The following is a 24,642-nucleotide window of genomic DNA, read 5'->3' on the forward strand; positions in this document are numbered from 1 at the left end:
TCCAATTATTTCAGGAAAATGGTGGTTTGTGCTTTATAGACTAGAGCAGCCAAAGTTTAAAATCTGCCTCATTGTGCGTGTGTAATACTGAGGATGGATATGGATTAAATGAATTGTTCTCTCTTTCTAAAAAAAATAGAATAAATATTAGAGATAACATCTTACTTCAGTCTGTTTCTTTCTATTAGATTAAGAAGAAGGATGAAAAGCCAGAAGGTGCAGAAGGTAACGAAAATGATAGCAACAGTGATCATTCAAACCCTGGAACTCCATTTGATCACATTGCTGTCTACAGGCAAATGTTAGAATTGATGAAGCCAGGTGAAACTGTTGCGAAATCTTTACGAAGGCTGGGTAAATTGCTGAAATTTAGTGATAATATTATGGACCATATTCTGGCCCAGGGTATACAGAAATAAGTTTAGTTGTTCATAGATTATATTGACGTGATGTCATGTTTGACTCGTGCCACATGTATTATAATGAAACACTTGCATCTTGTTTGTGCTGCAGTTGCCGTTCTATTCATGATTCAAAACTAGACTCCGCTGACTGTTCACAATGCATTATAGTGATAAAAACTGATATTATGATGACCTTACCTACTATTTAAATCATTTATTTATTTTTACTGGTAGAGTTAGTGCCATATGGTATTTTCTTCCACTCAACCAGTATAAAAGTATGTTACAAATATAAATAACAGCAATACAGAAAACAATATAATTATAATAAAAATAATTATAATTATAATAAACTTACACATACACTCACCCTAGTACATAATATACATAACTCTTAACAGATACACATCATGTACAGTGTAGCCCACCGAAGTGGTGTACAAAGTGAAAATGAGTCACAGTCCTGCCATCTATCCGTAATATACGGAACCCAAATCACGCAAGTGAAGTAGGTAGGCATTAGACACACACACACACAATTATAATAATAGTAAGAGCAAAATGCAGATGTGTTTAGTTTAATTACGTGTAATTCTAAGAGTTAAACAATTACAGTGTAGCATTAAATAATATAATTTGGACTGAAGGAATGATTAACATAATGAAGGAAAATTGATACATTAAAAATAAAAATCATGTTCTACAAAAGTAGTATTTGAATAAATATCTTATTCTAGAGACGAAAAGCAGTCTTTTTGACAGTCTGATTTTGAAAACAGTCAATGTCTGACAGCCCCTACACTAGAATTACTACTTACATTATTATAAAGAACATACGCTTACATTCATTAAACATGAGTATTTACACTATTACACACTATTTAAAAAGTAAGTAGGCTATAGTATTATTAAATAAAATACCTTGCATTAGAATACACAACACTGTACATAATAGTGTAAATAATGTTTGATCAATGTAGGCCTACATTCTTCATAATAGTGTAAATAGTAAAAACTAGTGGCTTGTGCATCAAATGCTGCAAACGAAGTTCATTAGACGTTCAAATAAAAATATTTCAGATTTATTTTCAATGAAAAATACCAGACATTTTGAAAGTTATTTGCCTCCATATTAATGAAACATACTCCCTCTGAATGTTATTTTTATGCCAAATACTTTTTCTTGAACCTATCCACCTTAAGTTTTTGAGTTTCAACGCGGAAACGTAAGTAAAAATGTCAGGACGATCAGTACATTTTTCAAGTGAGAGAAAAGCAATAGCTATTTCAGGTCATTGTGGATTGTAGGTGAAAATTAAAGAAAGTCAGGTTTGCTATGCTTTCGAACAATAGACATAGCATCTTGGTGTAGCTGCCGCATGTAGAGCTTGAAATGTAGAGGGTAAAATCATTTTATCAACAGTAATCTCACTAGAGGTTTTGATTTATCTAGAGAAAATCAAAACTCGAGTGGGATTTAATTGACTATTACACTATTACAAGAAAGTATATAAAGATTAGAAGTAAAGTACTCCAATACGATAAAATATTAATTGGCTTACAAAAATACAACTGTCTTCAAATGTATTATTGTACCATCTCAACATTATGCTAGATGGCAGTAGTGTTTTATGATTATGTTTTCTTGTTACCGGTATCAGTTGTGCCAACTATGGAATCTTAATTGAAATTTGTGGAAGGTTACTAGTCAAGAAGGCTTTGTTGATTCAGTTTCATTTTTATTAAAACATTTGCATTCCACTTCAATCATCCGGATCCCAGTAATCAACGTCACTTGACAGATGATTTTCAATAACTCTTAGTATTAAGCAATCTCTGATACGTGACTATCCATAATATCATATAGCAGAAGCTATAACAAACATAACCTAAATAATATAAACAAGTGTTAGAAAAGTTTTAATTAGGGATGATGAAATAAACAAGAAACGTTTTAATTAACAATGATGAAATAAAAAATAAATATGAATAATTTTAAAAGAAACAATTATTGAAAGTACAATTTTCAAATTTGAATGTTTTAGTGGTTGGTGGTTCAGTTGATGTTATATTGGACGTGTGCGTAAAAGAAGTGAACTTGTTGATGTGCATGGTGTATCCCTCAACTTATTCAGGATTTCCGAATGGTGCTCTTCATATATGACCAGCGATCTTTATTAATTCTTGTTCTTGAATGGCAATGCGAGTCATATTTGAAAGTGCTGTGCATTGACTGGAGTGGTTTGTAATTTTCTGTTTTTTGACATCCAGACCAGTGCAGTTTGAAATGTTGGCACACAAAGAAACAAATGCTAGGGTAGTGATAAAAATAAACAAATGCTAGGGACGCGATAAAATTAAGCAAATTCAAGGGACGTGATAAAATTGAACGATAAGCAGCCATGATTGGTTGAAAGACGTCCTTTCGTACAGTTTTATTGGTCAAAAGTAGTGTGACGTAGTAAAAGTGTAATAGTCCTGCTAAGAGATCTTGCTGAAATTATCGGATTTTCTAGGCCTCTTATTTTATCAGTAAGTAATATCGTCTTTCCTTAGGAACTGTAATTTTTGCGCTCTCTCAAGCCAATACTGAATCTACACCACACAACCATTAAATATATGAAAAAGACCCAACCCACTTGATTAATAACTATAAAATATTTGATTTTTAATAATAATATTATTATCTTACGCAAGTTTTGTAGTTTATATATTAACAGCATGGCATTAACTATATTAGTAATTAATTTCTAATGGTAATGATATCATCAAACCACCTCAAGTTTTGTAGATTTTAATATCCAATACACAGCTGTATTAAGAAAATTACACACTGCAGAATCAGACCTGTAAATTATTTTTAGTAATTCTTGAAGCTTTTAATAACCAATTGAATTTGAACTCTAAATATGTCAGCAATCCTGCAGGTCATGGTCTTCGTGTAATAGCCCATTGGGTCATTCCATGGTTGCGTGTGTGACATTTTAACAGCAGATTCACTTACAAAAGATACTGTAGATTAAATGTTTTAAGAGATAACATTTTTATTTTTATATATTATATTAACCATCAATTACTTAATTCAGTTATGAAGTTTTTAGTTGGTTAAGAAGAATACACTTAAAAATAAAATATCAATCTTTGTTGCGTGTGTGACAAAATGATACAACTCCTTCTCATGCAAGTGAAGATTTTATTACAATTCTGTTCTCTTGGATTATGAATATGATTGTAACTTGTTGGTGATATAAATAAAATGTATACTTTTGAGATGATATAATAGAAGTTGCTGAGGAACATTAAACATTCCACGTAAATTCCAATTTGAAAATGTTGCGTGTGTGACCATTGCATGTGTGACACTTGAAGACATGTTAAGTTTCCATATTTTTACCAGCAGCAATGTGACATAGATATTTTTTATTTACAAAGGAAACAAAAAAATACCACTGCTATTGAAATTAATTTAAAAAAACATACAAATTTCAAATTTTTTACAAACATTCTTGTAGGCTAAAATGCAAGCATAGTCACCTAAAGGCAAATTGACCCCTGTTATTAAGCAAATTAGGAGATTTCACTTTCTTCAGGATCACTGAGAAGTCCTCCCAAGATTTGTCCTCATTTACTGCCTACAACCAACACTTTCCACTGGGATGCATATACTTCAACAAAATTTGATTAGTCTCATCCTCATACTCTATCACAATAGCAAAGAAAGGCCACCAGCATGGTTCAGTCGGTTAAGGCGCCTGCCTACGGTCTGAAGTTGCGTTCGGGCGCGGGTTCGATCCCCACTTGGGCTGATTACCTGGTTGGGTTTTTTCCGAGGTTTTCCCCAATCTTAATGTGAATGCAAGGTAATCTATGGCGAATCCTCGGCCTCGTCTCGCCAAATATCATCTCGCTATCACCAATCTCATCGATGCTAAATAACCTAGTAGTTGATACAGCGTCGTTAAACAGTCAACTTAAAAAAATAGCAAAGAAGACGTCTTGTTTCCTGCTAGACTTACCTGTTGCATTTAAAGATACAAGTACAAAGTCCCATGGCTCAAGTTTGGTATTGTCCTTGTTGCATGAAGATCTAGACTTCTTCTTCTTCTTCTTCTTCTTCTTCTTCAAGATGTAATAATTAGACTGTTGCTAATTCTTCTTGTTGAGAGCTTACAGAAACCTTCACCACACCTTCTTTAATAGGAGACACAAAGTAAACTTTATGCAGGCTTGGAATTGGCTACACATTTTTCCAACGATTATCCAGGAATGATGATAATGAATTCACTTCTTCTGCAGAGTAAATAGTGTTGTTACACCTTTTACACTATGTTTGGTACATTCATAGAATTCAGAAGGCGAATTTATAATCACTTGGCGTGATTTCACCATTTGCCAAACAGTTCTTTTCAAAGTTCTCCCAACATTATCAACTGCTCCTTTGCCATGGGAAGTGGCAAAAAAATTCCAGTCTGCAGAAATATTGAAGTCAGACTGAATATGTATGAGGTTCAACACTGCGAAGCAATTCTTGAACTGTGCAGCACAGCCACCAGAAAATATCTTCACATGTTGAATATTCGGAACTTGTTTCAGTTTCAAGTCTTAGAGAAGGGTTTTAAGGAATACCTAAATAGAATATTTGCTGTGTGACAAGTCATCACTTATAATGACATAATTATAGTTCTTCCCACATTTCAACCAAACAGCAGCAGTGAAAATGGTGGTTTGTCACTGACTCCAGTCAGCACTTTGAATTTCATCTTGGCTCAAACATATGTAGTTTTCTGCAAAATCAGTTTGGATGACTGCATCATGAATTAGAAATTTTTTCTTCACCTCTTCAGAGTGTTTGGACTGTTTTCTTTTCACGTAACTATGGAGCTTGAATGCCATTCAACTGCATTTGTATTTTCTTCACATAGATACAGTTCCAGTTTCCAGGACAATTTGAGGTTGTCCTTCCACGTCTCTGCACTGAGGCCATTTCATTTCATTATTAACTGTTTCTTCATCACTAATGATGTTTTGAACAGAATTGCAGGCCGACTTGCATTTCTCACATGTATCTGACATCATTCAAAGTGTTCAATGTCACATACAAGGATGGCTAATAAATCTTGTTTACTACGTGGAAATAGCTACATCAATTTCTTTCCTACACTTTCCACCAAAAACTGCATGTTCCCATGGTAATGTTATGGGCCACAGAGGAAACGGGAAATACAAATGGTGGGCGAAGCTCGAAAAAATTGAATTTCTTTATCACACAATCAGGATATTCCTACACAAACTCTTTATAGGCTTCAGCAATGGTCATCATCATAGTTCATTTCTGTACCACTTCTTTCTTGCTGGTTTGAACATTCTTTATGGTGACTTTGTCTTTTTTATCTAGCTCAGTCCTGCTTATGTCATCACGGAGATAAAACTGCACCATGTTATCTTTTGTTTCATCATTCAATCTTTTACCAGTGGCGTATACTGGTTAAAGGGTTTGGGCTACCACTGACCCTATTATTACACAAAATATATTTTAAAATCCCTATAATAAAATTCCTTACATATTTATGTGAATTCCAGACGTCTTGATTGGGACGAAAATACGTTGATGACTTCGTCCTTGAAATTACAGTTGGGCCACTTGCAAAGTTTCTGTAGAAATGACTTTTCAATGGATATTAGTGCCAAGCCGGATAAACGTTCTTGTGTATGAGTTGATCTACAGTAGGATTTTATTCTCTTCAACGCAGAAAATGTTCTTTCTACCGATGCTGACGTAGCTGGTATTGTCACAATTAATGTTGCCAATTTAAGGACTTCAGGAATAACTTTGTTCAGCTGGTTTTCATATATGGCAGATAATATTTCATGGATAGGTTTGTTCGAAAAATCAAAGACTGCTGCTGAATATATTACACTTAATTCATTTTTCAAACGTACTTGATCAAAGTGACTGTTATAGGACTGAAATAATTTGTTTAGTGCCTCATTCGGGAAGTTTTCTCTATAAGCAGAAAATTTTTGAGAATCTAGAAGATGTGTGAACTGAAGCTTTCCATAATCAGAAAATCTGTCAGTAATTTCCATGTGCATACGATCTAGTATGCTGTAATACAGCTGCCTGTATTTCAATTCATCATCTCCTTTTCTTCGCTTTAATGGTGGTTCCATTGTATTGGCTGAAGAGTTTTCATTTTCCATATTACTCCATATGGACGGAAACCCACTACGTCTGAACTCGGATATAGTATTTTTTTTTAACTTTGATACCTCTTGCAAGTAGTATGCTATGTCTAGACTTTTTGTCTGAAGAATATTGTAGAGCACATCTGTATGTGCGAACACTCTAGCATAGACTTCAAGAAGAAATATATTCTGAAACTGTGAAAAAATTCAAATATCCTTGAGCCTGCACATTTACAGCATCATCCCAGTTTTCTTCAGAGTCATTACAAATGATATTTTTAAAGAAAGCAGTCCGTTTTTCTCTGTATTCCTTTACTGTATTTACAAGCCGAGATGTAAAATTCAATCTAGTTGGTGCTACTTTTGGGAGTTTCTTGTTCATAAATTCCTTGAGTTTTCTGATCTTTTAGGAGATGATGAGAAAAATGCAGCTAAACCCGACAGTGTTTTGAAAAAAATGCGGCATTTTGGAATGGATGAAGTAGTTTGTTGCAAAACTAAATTGAGAACATGGCTGTAACAATGGACAAATAGTGCTTGAGGATACTTTTCTTGAACTTTTGTTTTTAAGCCATTAATATTTCCCGCCATAACTGAAGCACCATCGTTTGTCTGTGCAATTAACTTATCGCCGACATTGTATTCTGCTATAACACCTTCCACATGCTGAAACAAAGCAGCAGCAGTTTTGTCCGAACTGACATTTGTGAATCCTATAAACCGTTCTTGAACATTGGCAGTACTGTCGACGTATCTTAAAACAGTGGACAATTGACTCTGATTAGAGCAGTCACTTGTTTCATCAACAACAATGGCCACAAAAGGTTTTATGTTCTTTATCATAACCCCACTTATAGCAAATATTAAGTCATTCTGAATTGCAAGAGAAGTACCACGAAATACTGTTGAACTCTCAAGATGATTGGCCAGTAAATGGTCAAATTCACTTAAGGAACTTAAATATTCAATATAATTTCCTATATTGTCTGATTCCACACTCTCGTTATGACCCCGAAAAGCCAATTCTTGTTTTCCTAGAAAGCAGACTGCGTTAATAAGATGCAGTAAAATCTCCCGATTTTTTTTTTCACAAGAGCATTGTGTTGGTTGATGTGTAGAGCTTTTCGCTTATCTAGCTGTAAATCAATTCTTGTCTTCCCAAAGTTTGCATAGTTCATGCTACTACAAATATGAGCTTTTGATTTGTCGTATTCTAGGACTGCTGTTCGAAGGGAGTTCATATTAGAAAACCCCTCTTTTGACCACACATTAGTTTCGCAGCTAAATAACAAACATGGCCAGCAAAATAGTTTAGACAGTTTAGAACTACCACACAACCAATTCCACTTACCATATGATGTTGAAGTGAAATGGCGTGTGTACTCTCGCTGTTTTTCTTTTACGTCCATGGACAAATTTAACTCAGGAGTTGGTCTTTCCATTTTCACAATTTCAACTTTCTCGTTGTTATGTACGACTGTTAAAAGGCACTTTTAATAAACCTTCTATTACACAGTCATTTTCAACACAAACCTCTCCAGAAACTTGTTCTGCCATATTTTTCACAATATCACTTAATTGGGAAATTAAAAACTTAATAATTCACAATTAATATAACTCTTAGACACTCGAACAAATCACAGATTTAAAATAATGTACTGCAAGAACACAATCACATTCATGAGCTAGCGTACTAAGCGTATTGCTGCTTCGTGCCTGCAAATAAACCGATCACGAGAGCGGTAACTCGCCCGGCCTACATTGCACGATGGAAACAGAAGGGAGAGGGTGGGGACGGGCAGTTGTGCGACAGGACAGCGTGCGCGGTATGGTCACAGGCTACCTCACATAGCAAGTGGTTTCTCCAGCGATGCCGCCTTGACAACTTGTTTCTTTTCGAGAGCAGAGAGTGCATATAAATCTAACAATTACTTTAATTTTAATTACTATGGTAAAACTAATAATACAAAATTATTACATTATGTTATATTATAAACTTTTTCTTTTGTAATTTCCTTGGGCTACTGCCAGTAGCCCCGGTAGTCCGCAAAATACGCCCCTGTCTTTTACGTATCTTCTTTTTTTAATTTTTGTAGCAGATTGTCTTTTTGCAAATTCCGGCAATTCCTCAAATATAAATTTCGATACCACTGCTTTCCTTTTCCTTAGGCTGTTCGATAAACCTCTGTTCACTTTAGGAACTGCTTTCCCTAGTGATCTGTTGCTCCTATATGAACCCCTTGTTGGAGATGCATTACTTATCTCAGGTACTCACTTTAGTTTTTCTCTGAGCCGCCTCTGTCTTATTCTGTTTTGCTTGCGCTTTAGCTTTAACTTTATTTTATCAGTTTGAAGAGCTTGTTTTTGTCTTTCCCTGTTTTTTCATGTTTTGTGTTGCGGGTGTGACATTTGATAATATGAGGCTAATGTCACACACGCAACGCAATTTTGAGAGCAAAATAGTCACGCTACAAAAGAAGTTGTTATATGTTAAAATTTAGATCTTGTGGATAACCTCACTTTCTGAAAGTTTCACTTTGCTAAGTTAATTACTTTCTTATGGGCATAAATAAAATTATATTTTGTGTTGCGGGTGTGACATGTGATCTTAATATTTTGATTTAGTCCATGTACTTCAAAAACTCATCTGATTTGCTTCAAAATTTCACAGTAGAATGTGGAACATCTACACAGCAAGTTTCTCACGCAACAACAAATCAGAAGACAAGCAAAGATGATCAAAGCAGGAAACATATGAGGTGTATTTTTCCTTTTGTCAGCAGTACTATTAATAATAAAGTCAAATATGCATAGACATTAAATAATTTAATATTTTCATGAAATTAACTGTTTATCTGGTGTAAAGGTTCATCTACTCTAGAAATATGAATATTACAATTACTTTGAAATATTTTATTTTTTTTGCATTCAGGGTCCTTTGACATGGAATGACCCTATTGTTTATTGTAGTGTGTGTTTTGTTTTATTTTGTAATGTAATTAGTTCTCAAAACTGATGAAAGATGGATTTTGGAAAATATGAAAATTATGTAGGAAAACTGACATTTCACTGAAAACTACTATTTTTCTGAAAAAAACTTTGGGTTCCAAGCTTCAAAATGAGGGGTCATTTATTAAAATCCATTGAGCTGTTGTCCCGTAATTTCCATTACCAGTTCAAATTATATATATAGATAGCGTAGTTTAGTATACATAATGTAAATAATTTATATTGTAAATATTAGTGTAATAATTGTTAAAGTGGTCCATGTTTTGTTCTGCCGAACTTGACCACAGTCATGTGAGCAATTAGTCAAGTACTTCGCTTGCTAGATGCACGCGCATTGTCTACTTAAAACTCCAGTAATACTTAACCTTATAGCCTCGTTGGACAAAGTATGGTCTCTTGTCATAATTGTACTACATCATAACATTTTGTACTTTACTGTATGTAAGTAGGTTATACATATAATCAGAAAATGGAAGAACAGTTGAAAGAAGAGCAGTTTGGCTTCAGGAAGGGAAAAGGTACGAGAGATGCAATTGGACTGCTACGAACAATCGGCGATAGATACCTAGAGAAGAATAAAGAAGTGGTTATAGTATTTTTGGACCTAGAAAAGGAGTTTGACAGAGTGAATTGAAATAAATATATGGGGATCTTAAGAAAATTGGCGTGAATTGGAAAGAGCGGAGGCTGTTTAATAACCTTTATATGAAATGAGTCAAGTCAGGATAGGAGAAGAAATGTCAGAAGGAAGCAAAATAGGAAGAGGAGTAAGTCAACGATGCCCTTTATCACCTACCCATCTACTTGGAGGATTTAGTGAAGAACTGTTTTCAGAACATGGGAGGAGTAATAGTAGTAGGGGGAAGAAGAATAAAGTGTATAAGATTTGCTGATACGGCAATGTTAGCAGAAGAGGAGATGATACTAATGGATATGCTACTAAAGCTAAATGACAGCTGTGAGCAGTATGGAATGAATATAAATGCCAACAAGACGAAGACCATGGTCATAGAAGAAAAATAAAGAAGGTAAACTTGCGAAATCTAAATGAGGCAATAGAGTAAGTGGACAACTTCAAATACTTGGGGTGTACTATAAGCAGTAACATGAGCTGCTGCCAAGAAGTCAAAAGGAGAATAGCAATGGCAAAGGAAGCCTTTAATAGGAAAAGGAGCATCTTCTGCGGACCCCTGTAGAAAGAACTAAGGAAAAGACTAGTGAAGTGCTTTGTGTGGAGTATATCATTGTATGGGGCAGAAACATGGACATTACGATGAAGTGAAGAGAAGCAACTAGGTTTAACATCATAGATATTTATAACTTTAGTTGTATTAGATTTTAGATTCCGACTCGAAATTCTTGTATATATGAAGATATCTATGGCAGTTCATGAAAAATACCACATCGTTGCACTGGCGTAGTGTGCGTGATTAGAATGCACAAAAATGTCGATTTAGACAGAATTTTAAAAGTTACCATAATTTAATGGCAGACCTGGTGTATTCTGGCAGAGAGACTCAAGCATTTTGTGTCACGCTCAAAGAACTTCGATATGAAGAGGTGGATTCCAAACTGGCATAAGTCCAAATGACAAGTTATGAGAGAAATGACGAAAACTGGTAAAATAAATTTAACGCTCTTAGATCCGTTTGAAAAAAACATATGCAGACACTAAGTTAAGACTTAGGAGAATCTGTTAAATAAACTTAGACAGTTATAGCACAGTCTAGTATATACAGTCACAAAGTTCAATACATAGGGAATATGCATCCCTAGATAGTTGCTAACCATTAGGATCGCTACTATCACCTCATCGCAGACAACGTGAAATAGTACCGGCACAGTCTGTTGTTCCTAGTACCCACAACAACTCAAGCTTCGTGACTGTATATACTAGACTGTGGTTATAGCCTATATAGGTTTGAAAAGGATTAATTAAAGCTTGAATAAAGCAAGTTAAAATCTTAAAAAAAAGACTTAGGACACTTTGGAATCCTCCTCTTCATATGTGCAAACTCCCCCACAGTGGCATGGCAGATGTCCAACCTGCTGTCGATAGCTTGACGAATTTTGTGTCACAAATCGTTGAAGTTATCCTGAGGTACATGATACACTTGGTCCTTCACAAAATTTCACAGGAAAAAATTCAGATGAGTAAGATCCAGTGAACATGGGGACAAGTGAATGCTTCGGCTCAAATCGACTTCCTCAGGCTTCTTGCAAAGATGAATTCTTTCCACTTTTTCCTCAAACACCGTCCTTTTACTATCACAATAAAGCCCATTTCTCGTAATTGCTTGTCTCATTTAATTTGCTCACATCTAGGTAGAAACATCTTTGTGATGCTTAAAATTAAATTCATTCCGAAATGCACATTGCCTACACTTCACGGATTTCACTTCCATCAGTGAAAGAACGCAGAACAATTTCTGTTGAGGTGTTCATATCTTCGCTCATTCTGATCATGCACATCACACCAGCACCAGAATGTGGTATTTTTCATAAATTGTCACAGATATCATATTTACAACAATTTCGAATTGGAATCTTAATACAGTGAAAGTTATAAAAGGTCGTAATATTAGACCTATAAGCCAGACAAGTGGTACAGTAGTTATATAATGTGTTATGATCTTAAATTTTTCCATAATTTCGTAAGAGTAACATCATACAATATTGTATTAATTGTATTGTTCATGAATATAATTCTATGTGCTGTATTCTCTTTCATATAATAAGCATTAATATCCTTCGGAATATGTATGATAAGAACTTTCTTGTGTTAAATTTTAACGTACCTTGTTAACATGTTTCGACCTATTTTCGGTCATCTTCGGAACTGGTCGTTGTTGGTCTTGGCGCCTCTTGTTTCCTGTGTGGGTGCGTTCGTGTTAAAAGTTGTGTAATCAAGATGTATAATCAAGATAATACAAGTCATTTAATACACAAATATAGATCGGAATGGATAAAAGCCATAAAAACATCACACCACTTACATTTTAACCACGAATGCCTAAAACACACCCCAACGATATTTTCAACACACAACTCAATTTCAAAACACATACACTCTTTGACTCTACACTACGAACGCACCCACACAGGAAACAAGAGGCGCCAAGACCAACAATGACCAGTTCCGAAGATGACCGAAAATAGATCGAAACATGTTACAAGATACGTTAAAATTTAACATACGAAAGTTCTTATCATACATATTCCGAATTGATACATGTTAAAAGTTGTGTAATCAAGATTTGTAACATTTATATCCGTTGTAGATCACAATTCAGTCACATTTTTCTTTTCATTTTTATTGGTTCTGAAATCTTGCTATTATCATGCTATTCTTAAATTCCTTACGGACTTCTGTTTTCCTGTTTTTAACTTATTTATATGTCGTTTCTCAGAATTATTGGGAATATTATTTTGTAAATTTTTTAAAAGTCGCCTAGGCCTATTAATAACTTACTGTTCGTGTTACCTTAAGCTTTCTCACAACCAACAAAATATGATATATGGTGATAAAAGTCGTTCTTTTACAATATTGCGTATACAACTTGTGCTCTTCTTAAAGTGGCACTTTTCTCTCTTTAAGATATTCTCAAATCATGTTTGAATTCATTTTGTATAATGCAGATAATTCATTACTGTATTTTCTTTTGCCTTGTTTATTAATGCAGTCCTTATTTTCAATTTCTATGTATCTGTTTATTTCATTCATTCGTAATTGTCTGCCCAAGGGCAGATCTATCAGTCCAAATCCAATTTTTTCCAATCTTTCCTCTTTTCCTCCTACTTCTTAAACAATCTATACAATCTCTATATCTTAATATTGATCTGCTTGTTGTTGTTGTTTAGTCAACTGTCCGAAGACAGGTCTGAATCTCATAAGTGACACCATAAAGTATCACTCATGAGGCAACTAGGCCATTGCATACATCGCTGACTAGTTACATATTACACTAATCAGACTTCAGATGTATACAAACAATTGATCTTTCTCTGATACATATCATCAAGTGATGTACTGCCTGATAATAGATGTACATATCAGCCAGAACTGCAATCAGAGGTAGATCTGTTTAATATTCTTCACTAATTTATGGTCTTTTAAATTTTTTAATGCAAAATAAAAATTAGAACTGTTACTTCCTCAGGAGGCAACAAAACTATGTCAGCATCAGAGTGATGGAGGCGAAAGAAAGCTGGACAAGATGATGGTCAGCAGGGAAACCAGCAGCAGGTAACGGATTTGACAGAACTGGCTAATCGTCTCCTTACCGAAACTGGTAACATGGATATTTACCAGGAAAGCTATGAACATATATCGAAGTTGGTAAGTTCATTTAGATAAATATCTAGAATGGCTTTCTTACATAAATTTCAGAGATATATGGTCTTACTAATAAACCATATATAGTTTTTATACGAAACTTATGTAGAGTTGGGACAGTAAAACGTTACTAATAAATCATGCATAAGTGTTGGATGTATAAGAAGCCTGTAACTATACATGGGAATTGCTTTGCAGTAGTTATGTACACGAAATCCCTTGTTTAAATGTTGTACAGAGATAAAAAAAAATGGGCACCCCTCCAACAGCTGTTTGTATACTTACTGGCTTTTAAGGAACCCAGAGGTTCATTGCCACCCTCACATAAGCCCGCCATTGGTTCCTATCCTGAGCAAGATTAATCCATTCTCTATCATCATATCCCACCTCCCTCAAATCCATTTTAATAATATCTTCCCATCTACGTCTCAGCCTCCCTAAAGGTCTTTTTCCCTCCGGCCTCCCAATGAACACTATATGCACTTCTGGATTCGCCCATATGTGCTACATGCCCTGCCCATCTCAAACGTCTGGATTTAATGTTCCTAATTATGTCAGGTGAAGAATACAATGCGTGCAGTTCTATGTTGTGTAACTTTCTCCATTCTTCTGTAACTTCATCCCTCTTAGCCCCAAATATCAGCTGTTTGTATAGAGTGTCATTTTATGATGATGGTTGCCATGTAACTACAGAAGAACAAACCAAAGAGCACAGAAGAATTAGAATAATATTGCTGTAGCTCATACTCTTTGACCAAAATATAGTGTGGTAATCGACTAGGTCCAGTTTTACTATCAATACTTAGCATGGCACACTAGCGCTCACTATTGGATGCAATAGAGAACCACAATTTTATTATTCTATCACCTTTTGTAATGAAGTAATGACGAAACTATGACATAGTTATGTAAACAGTTGTACTGTTATACATTATGTATGTAGTGATTATTAGTAAGAAATTTACACACTACTTATAAACGAGCTATCATTGTGTAAGTATAAGACAGTTAAACGTCTGTATAAGAGTTTTTATTAGTAAGACATTATTAAAAATGTCTGCCAGAGACAATTCTGAAATGTTATAAATTCATGGCAATTCCAACTTTGTAATACAGCTCAGAAACATGAACCTTAACATTTTGGCAACTTCAAAGAATAAAAGTGCAGAAATGAGAACTCCTAAGGCCTTTGGTTGGATATACTTTATATGATCACAAATGGAATGTCTACATCAGGAATGAATTAAACATAACTGCCATCACTGGTACCATATCAACATACAGAAACAACGGGTATGAACATGTATCACGGATGCCCAATAACAGGCTGCCTCAGAGGCTATTTCACTACAATCCTTGTGGGAAGAGAGAGATCTGGGCGACCAAAAGTTCAATGAAGAGACCAGCTTTCAGCCAGCATCCAACATGGACCCTATTCTACAAAAGTATGGTCTAATACATTACAAGTTTATTGAGCAGTAACTAATAGTTATTAGTAGAGCTAGGATTCGTATGTAGTAAAAGCTAATATTTTTAGTCGGTATAGTTTATAAACATACAAGCCATGCTCCCCAGTCCTTATATTTGCCATTCTTGTCATTCAGTACTTCCATTAGTTAGCACTAAGGATCTTTAATCCTCTTAACCACCACTTACAAAACAGCAGGGGGTTTAAAAGCTGCGTTGTCTAGTCCTTGTGACTTTTCTTGCATTTCGAGTCTTGTCAACCAGGCTTAAAACCTTCTTAACTGGCATCACATCGACTCAACTATACTCGGCATCATTCTTAACTCTTACTAATATTAATCCTAGCTCTAGTTATTAGTGACAAAGATTTCTTGTACATTTGTACTTTATTACTCCATATTTACAACAGTAGAGTTGTAACTTTATATTCCACAATACTATACAAGAACATTTGAGGACCGTTTTTGCTAACTGAAAAAAACTAAATTTTACAGGAGAGACAAAACACTATAGTAAGCACGTTTTGCTGTATGTCTCACTTATAGCAGAAAGCAAGTTTTGAAAAAACGATCACACTTTGACACACTACAATGAAGAGAAATAACCCAATTTTACTAAGATGCTTTGAACATCATGTAGAGATCTGCCTTGTATTAACAAATCCATCAAAATCTCAATTTTGCAAATTTTGCAGTTAGCAAGTTTTGCAAAAATGGTCCTCATTTACTAATGAACCTTGTATTCCCTACCTTAGTGCCAAGTATAACATCCCTCTCTTCAATTGGTCAGTGACATTTATTTTTTGGTGCTCGGAGTACTTTACCAAAATTTACATATAATTTTTTAAAACAATTACTAATATCTTTTGAAATTCAAATAAATCATCTCGCAAATTCTTAAAGATTCCCTGCAGATTATACAATTTCATTTATACCACTCAGAAGGCCTTAATTAAGGATATGGTAATTTTAAATAAAATCTTTTATTTATAAGTATAATTTTAAAGTAATTTTCTAAGATTTTATTTTATAATTGATAATCAGTGGTGCTTAATTATTACATTTTATTTTTATAACAATACTCATATTTAATTAATTATATTTTTATTTGCTATTAATTTCCGGATCCTTGTGGTCATCCTTAATTAAGTCCGGACGATTTATTTCTCTCTCTCTTAATGTATTAACCACTTCCCTTATTATCCTGAGTTAACTCGGGTTGCTAACATGTGTCAAAATTTATTAACCCGAGTTAACTCGTTTGAGTCCCATTATCTACTTCATAGTGATTTTTTAAGTATGTAAGAAAATTAGTGATGTACAGTGATTCTGCAATATTAAATGACCTCTTTACGAAAATAAAAAAATATGACACTTTTTTTCACAAAACTGGTAAAATAAATAGTAAGGGAAGAGGTTAAACCATACACCATACTGATATGGTGTATAATACAATTTGCTGCTGTAAATTACTATAAACTGAAAATTTTCAACGAAATTGCAAAGCGATTTTGAATCTTTATTTGCCACCTCTAACATAAGAGTGCTGAAAGCATCAAGTACAATTCTCACTTCTCCCTATCCACTTTCTAATCCACACTTTTCTTTTCCGTTTCTTATTTTTATTTTTTCACTTTTATTAAAGGGAGTCATCAAGCTCTAGCTTACTAATGTTAAAACAGCAATATTAATGACCCATTATCTCAGAACATACTAGGTATAGAAATGTGATATTTTACAGGATGTTTATGCATTCCTTCTGAGTGCACTGATTCGTTTTGATGATAAAATATCTAATAGAAAAACAATATTTTTTTTATAAACTTCTAAAATTAAAAACAAGAATTAGACATTTTATTTATTTTTATTATTATTATTTTTTAATAAACTATTATAGCAAACTCAATCAAAGGAATTCCATATCATCACATTGTTACCTGAAATGTATCGTAAAAATTTCATGCAGATAGACCTAGTAGTTTCTGAGAAAACAGGTCATTTATGTTGAAAAATGTAGTTATAAGTAAATCATGTTTGAAGTAAAAATTTCTATAAAAATTCACCTATTACAGAAAAAAATATTTTAAAACCCTTCTGGTTGGTGGTCCTCGTCTTCTTCTCTATCCTGCTCAACTAATACTGCCCTCCTTCTCTTGGATCTTGCCCCTTTGGTTGTGTTTGTTACCATTATTCGCAATGTGTCCAAGTTAGCCATGTTTTTTGAGGTATTATATCCTATTTGAATACCTAGATCCTTCGATGCCTGTATTCTTGCAATGTATCCATCATTAAATGTGAGTACAGCATCTAGTATACTAAATTCCAACGTTGACGTACCAACAGACACATTTTTTTGGGACTCAGTGTCCACACCTGTGGAGTAACGGTCAGCGCGTCTGGCCACGAAACCAGGTGGCCCGGGTTCGAATCCCGGTCGGGGCAAGTTACCTGGTTGAGGTTTTTTTCCCGGGGTTTTCCCTCAACCCAATACGAGCAAATGCTGGGTAACTTTCGGTGCTGGACCCCGGACTCATTTCACCAGCATTATCACCTTCATTTCATTCAGACGCTAAATAACCTAGATGTTGATACAGCATCGTAAAATAACCCAATAAAAAAATAAAAAAAAAATAAAAAAATTGGGACTCAGTGCCAAACAACGTTATTAAATGATTCATTAATATTGTGAGTTCATCAGAATGGGAAAAATCTTGAAACACAGGCTTACGAAGCATTAATTTTACTATTAAACAAGTCAAACCACAGTCTTCTAAGACAATTAGTTCCTGAGATAATAATTTTTTTGTGAAAAGTGGTAAATTTTTTCTCTAAAACACAAATACACTAATATTTTCAAAAAAATATTTTAAATAGCTAATATTTGAATATTTTAATAAACCGAACACCAAATTAAGCAGAATGAACCATACTTTCATAAAGTTTAAAAAAATTTTAAATGTTAATTTTTTTTCCCCCTTAATTTAACAATTCTGGCCATGGCTTCAACTATTCCCACTTCTAACATTTTCTTATGATAGTATGGTCTCATTCTGAGTCTCATGTAAACACTTCCAATAGAACTCCAAAAGGAAATAACATTTCAATGGATACCTAGTCATTGTGGTATACCTGGAAACGAGAAAGTCGATAATATTGCAAAACAGGCAACATATTTGCAACCAAGACCTCTTCAAGTGATATCTCTATCCAGTGCTTTTGCTTCAGTAAAGTCTCATTTTACAAACCTATGGATCAACAATTGGCTCTCTTCTGACAAAGGAAAAATTTTACAGTCTGTACAGAAGAAACCAAATGACCTGGAAATGTACAAAAACTTGCCCAGATATGTTCAAACATTTTTAACAAGAACCAGAACAGGTCAAATTGTCACTCAATTGTACCTACACCAATTTCACATTTCTGATAATCCTACTTGCCTGTGGTATAATAATCATGATGAAGATCTGGAACACATTCTTCTATACTGTCCATCCATAAACCACAAAAGAAGTAAATTAAAATCATCAGTACCAGTTGCAGAAGACACAGCCCTGCAGTATATATTGACTACACCTCAACTCTGGCTACTAGCAACAGGCATCTATAATGAACACCGATCAAAATACCCTCATTTCTCGTGAAAAACAAAAACTGAATTTACTACAGTGGACTTTATGTTGTCAGCAAACAGCTGGATACATTAAGATAATTGATTGATTAAACACTTCCCATCATGAGAGTGAACTATAGCAACTCTCACGAGAGAGCTGTCACTGTGTAAAAGAGGCTTTAATGTATGTAGTGTAAAGTAGGTTCACTTTGTGTTTCTCAATGTACCATAACTGACAACTCAGGTAGTGCTAGCTACCAGGGATTTCTTCAGTTATTTGTTCCATAGACCATTTATCACAAAAATCTCATGGCATTGATCTCCTGGAAAAATGATGGGTACAATGCAGTAGATTTCCATTGATTTCTGCAATAACCATAAGGATGATTGTGTCAATTATGAAGCAGTGGTCGAATGACAGCACAGAAAAGGGGAATATTCTGGAAAAACTTGATACATCATCATCATTGGTCATTACAAATTTTACTTAGATTGCCTGGATTGGAAAGTTTGTGCTCTAGCTGTCTGGGAATAAAACATCAGATTCATCTCACACCTCCTGAAAAGAAGATTCTGAAATGTTGTACCTCTCAACCATAATAATGCCAAGCTATATGCATAACTCAGTGCTTAGTATTTATGAATAGGGATTGGATTTCTGTGACATGTCATATTTTTATCCCATTCTCTTTTTATAAGCTTAAGTTAAATTAAACATATTTCTAGCTTTTCTAAACATATCACAGTGTTTATTGATTATGTTGTTGCTGTTGACCAATACTAAGGATCTTAGATTTCTTCCATTCTCCTGCAGGTGTGCCAATAGTATTTGGTGAGCTGCAATGGTAAATCAGCATCTAATTTCTTTATTGCTGGGCATTGTAGCAAATGTTCTTTATCCATGATGGATTTCTGATTTCTACAGAGGGTGCACTGTGAATGCTGGTAGATATTAATTCGATGTAGATGAGAGGCGAGACAATCATGTTCAGTTGTTACGCGAAATATAGCAACAGCCTTTTTTTCGTGGTAAATCTGGGATGTTATTACTGTCTAGCAGAATATTCCAATGTTTGCCTTCGCTTTTCTTGAGGAATTCCTGTTTACAAAAGGACTGGACTATGTGTTTGATCCTGACTTTTGAGGCATGAAAAGAGATTGTATTATTTTGAGTTTGTCTGATGTTTGTTCCTTTTTTGGCCAGGAAGTCAGCTTTCTCATTATCTACTATTCCACAGTGTGAGGGTATCCATTGAAAAACTACCTCTTTACGCACCCTTGTAGCATTTTAAGAGCAGAAAGAATTTCTCTTCCTTGTCTGTTTTCTGGAGGACTTGATGTTAGTGCTTGGAGTCCAGATTTACAATCACTAAGTATAACCACTTTGTTAAATTTATGTATGTGATGATAAATCTGTTTCAGGGCTTCTAATTCACCATCATAATGAGTGGACAGTATTCCAAAAGATATGCGAGAGCTAAAAATGTCACTTAGATTCATGCTCCAGCATTACTATGTTTATCAAGCAGAGATCCATCTGTATAAATATGAAGCCATTCAGATATTGGATATCTTGTACATATGCTTTCAACAGCTAGTGATTTTAATACTGATTGGTCGACGTCACATTTTGCAGTGATGTATTGTATCAGATCATTTTCACATTTAATTTCAGGCTAAGAAAGTGGCTATACTGAGAGTAGAAGCTTTTCTATATTATCAGTTGTTTGTACATTGTATTTACTTTGTAATTTATAAATATCCTGGAAGAAGCCAGATTGTGTTTTGAGTTTCCGTTCAGAATTTTTTAGTTCCTCCAAAAATCATTGTTTATTGTTTATAAAAATCCATATTTTACCATTAAGTCATATTTGATCAAAAATGGCAGAAAAGCATATTTTTAGTTATATTACAACAATCTTAACAGTTCTCCAAACATGTTTTGTGTCAATAATGGCAAGAGATTTTGTTTACATTTGGCTATTTATTTGGATTTATTTCCCTAAGAAATATTTTGTGGTTAAATGAGGTTTGAAGGTAATTGGATTCGCCAGCAATAAGTTGTCAAAACACAAAGGACAAAAGGATGTTAGGATTATGGTCAAATTGTTGCTGATCGGTCTCACCTTCATCTCTTCACCCTGTTGCCATAACAGTCAGTGACCCTGTTAACATAGCTGTAATAAAATTAGTCACGCAGAGGACAGATGTTGGATATTTTTCACCCGTCTTTTACCCCTGCTATTTTTATAGGCTGAACAGTTTGCTATGGACAGTACAAGGAGTTAATATTCACAAAAACAATTTTGCAGAATAGCCAATACAGAGTTTTTAAAGTAATTTTTAGACTATATTTAATTTGTTTTGCGTCATATTTCCAGTTTTTCTTTACCATATTTTAGTATTCTTATGGCATATGTGCATACATATTTTCAGAATTTTTAGTAATAGAAATCCGAGCTCTATTTCTGATTATAGGCACTTTTGGTCGTCTAGTCACTGCCACAGGTCACAGGAGAGCCAAATCCTAGCAATTCCTGTCATAAAGTGTTGAGTTCAGTGTTAGAGAAGGCTTTATGGCCTTAACTCTGCCTGGTTAAATAAAACCATTATTATTTTTATTATTACTATTCATCCTCTTTCACTCTCTCAGTCCCTCGTCAATGGAATTCTCTACTCAGAATATTAGGGACTACCAGACAATAACTACTTTCAAGAATAGGCTAAGCAATTTCTTACGAACATAGTCAAATTGAAGATATCTTAATCATAATTGAGTTTAATCATTTCATTATATTGTAGGTCTAATAATGAGTATTATTATTATTATTATTATTATTATTATTATTATTATTATTATTATTATTATTATTATTATTATTATTATTGGTATTTTGGGATGACAAAAGAAACTGTTTTTATTGTATTACATTAATGATGTATTATGTAGCTATTATATTATATATTATATTATATTATGTTTCGTTTATAGCAATGTACTAATTTTATATCATACTGATTGAGTGGAAAAGAAGGATGAATGTCCTTAACTCTGTCAATTAAAATAAAACAATACATTGGAAGAATTTTAGTTGAAAAATACATTTTTTAATTACTTTAAGAGTCAACCTGGTGACATAGTCGGTAGAGTGCTGGTTTTCTGTGCCTGATGTTGCTTAAATGCAGTAGGCTCATGTCAGTAGATTTACTGGCATGTAAAAGAACTCTTGTGGGACAAAATTTCAGTACACCAGTGGTCCTGATATAACCTCAGCATTTGCGAGTGTTGTTAAATAAAACATAATTTTTAAATTATTTTTAGAATTTTAGTAACTTGTAATTATTATTTATTGCATTTATGTCCATTTCAGATTGAGGATTCAGAACGTAAAAATGTCAAGAAAGAGAGTAGATGAGCAATAAATTATGATGATGCATTGGATATGTATGCTGAAGACTTTGACGAAAAGGAAAAAGCAAGACTTGAAAAGAAAAAGGAAGGAGTATCTAGTGCTGGTACAGGAGAAGAAAATGGAAATAGAGTTGATGATACATCCAGAAGTGCACACAAAGAAAGCGAAGGTAATTATAATGCTGTAATCAGGCAGTCAAATTTATAATGATAGTAGAGTGATAGTGATGGTGTATATATACATCCACATGTGAGTGTGCATGTGTTTTCTTTTGTTTAACTGCTGTAACTGCTGTCAGTACTTAAGATCTGTTGGAAACGTTTAGAGGCACTAATTAAAAAAAAAAACAGCATATATCATAGTGAGGATCATGTAAGAGCAGTTCCTAAAGGACTAATTTGGCTGTCTCTTCAGTGTTGCCAATTAATACCAGATATTACCAAAGAGGGTAAAATCACAATGCCATGTACTATAGAAGTAATAATAATCATCATCATCCTTGCTTGTATTGGACCTAGTGGCCCATTACGGTCTCTTGCCAACGGTTGAACGGCCTGCCCAAGGATCTCTTGCCCACAGGATGGTAATTTAAAATTTGGCGTGGAATTCTAGAACGAGGCATTCAGATGACATGTGATCTCCAGTTTTGTCTGTATTTCTGTAGGTATTCTGTAATCGGTTCAATCTGCAGTTCTTTCATAATGTCAAAATTTCTAATGTGATCCATTCTCGTGTATCCCGCTGTACGACGCATAAATCTCATTTCTGCTGCCGTTAATCTTTGTGAATCAATATTACGAATCGTCCAAGCTTCACTACCAAAACAGAGTATAGGTCTGGCCAATGTTTTATAAATTCTGGTGAGCGTGTGTTTTTGTACTAAGGTTGGTTTGAATATCTGATTAATTATCCCCATTGCTCTGTTGAATTTAATAATTTTCTCATTCAAATCTTTTTCTTCTTCATATGAAATTTGGTAGCCGAGATATCTAAAATTTTTAACTTGTTTGATGATCTTATTATTGATGCAAATTTTGCTACAGACTGATTCCTTTCCTAATAAAGTCATCACTTTAGACTTGTCATTCCTTTCCTAATAAAGTCATCACTTTAGACTTGTCAGTTGAAATTTCCGTATTGAAACTTTGTGCCATTTGATTAAAGTTGTAAACCAAATGTTGTAAATTATTTTCTGAAGTTGCCATAAACACAATATCAGCAGCAAATAATAAGGTATCCATTTGCGACAAACGTCTTATCGGTATACTTCCATGTGGTTTCAATCTCCATTCCTTAATAATGTGATTCATGTATATTATAAATAATAGAGGAGATAAACTACAACCTTGTCTCACCACTTGATTTATGCGTTTCCATTCTGAATATTTGTTTTCAATCCTAACCTGTATATAATTATTATTATAAATATTGTAAATAGCTGTTATTTATTGATTTGGAATACCATCATGTGCTAAAATATTTAATAATTTGTTTCTATCTACTCTGTCGAAGTCTTTTTTCATATCAATAAATGCCAGGTGGGTTTCAATATTAAATTCTCTATGTTTTTCGATCAAAAGCTTCAGTATAAAATATAATAATAATAATAATATAGTATTAACAGTAACGATGTCTTGCTTATGTGCTCATGTACCACATCTCATCTTTATGTTGGGAGGTGTCTTGTAAATGGTTCAATAATTTGTGAAAGAGTATATTTTTCTCTTGGACCTCTCGCACATTATGTTGATAATTAGTAGATTAATATGATTTAATGTTTTATTTTCAAAAGGAAAATATTTGACAAGTTTTTGGGCATTGAATCTTAGTTGCCTTGGCTAGGTAATAGGTACTGTTTTGTTTCCCTAAAGTTTGCAGCACTTACTCATAGAGAGATCAGCTGTTAATGTATGTTTTTCAAGGAGTTATTGTTCAAGAAATATTTAGAAAGTCTGCACTGTTAATTCCAGGATCAACTTTTTACTCTGTACTACATTCTTTCTGCCATTCATTTTCAGTAGTTTGAGTTAATAACAATTAAGAGTTCAAGTGAATATTTTTTTGACTTACAAATGTCACAGTTGTTTTGAAACTTGAAAAATTAAGGACATCAACTCATCTGTAACATTCATGACAAAATGTGTGTAACTTCCGTGACATGAAAGAAACACCTATAAAATATATAGCGATTATGATTTTGTGAACTAATTGGATGCCA

At 34.0% G+C, this 24,642-nt stretch overlaps 1 protein-coding gene and 1 long non-coding RNA gene across 5 annotated transcripts in view; one reads left to right on the forward strand and one right to left on the reverse strand.

Moving 5' to 3' along the window:
- The window catches only part of LOC138693713 (uncharacterized), a 150,041-nt gene that overhangs the window by 39,866 nt on the left and 85,533 nt on the right, over positions 1-24,642 (reverse strand). The window lies entirely within an intron of this gene.
- The window catches only part of LOC138693710 (CD2 antigen cytoplasmic tail-binding protein 2 homolog), a 35,877-nt gene continuing 25,037 nt past the window's right edge, over positions 13,803-24,642 (forward strand). For all 4 annotated transcript variants that reach the window (XR_011330391.1, XR_011330392.1, XR_011330393.1 and 1 more), the window contains exons 1-2: positions 13,803-13,938; positions 22,383-22,593. Coding sequence is in view for 1 of the 4 variants with exons in the window: in XM_069817539.1 (XP_069673640.1) it covers positions 22,455-22,593 (139 nt within the window). In the remaining 3 variants the exon portion in view is untranslated. The remainder of the gene's footprint in view (positions 13,939-22,382; positions 22,594-24,642) is intronic.

The sequence above is a fragment of the Periplaneta americana genome, unplaced genomic scaffold (genome assembly GCF_040183065.1).
Source record: "Periplaneta americana isolate PAMFEO1 unplaced genomic scaffold, P.americana_PAMFEO1_priV1 scaffold_18, whole genome shotgun sequence".
NCBI classification, from domain to species: Eukaryota; Metazoa; Arthropoda; class Insecta; order Blattodea; family Blattidae; genus Periplaneta; species Periplaneta americana.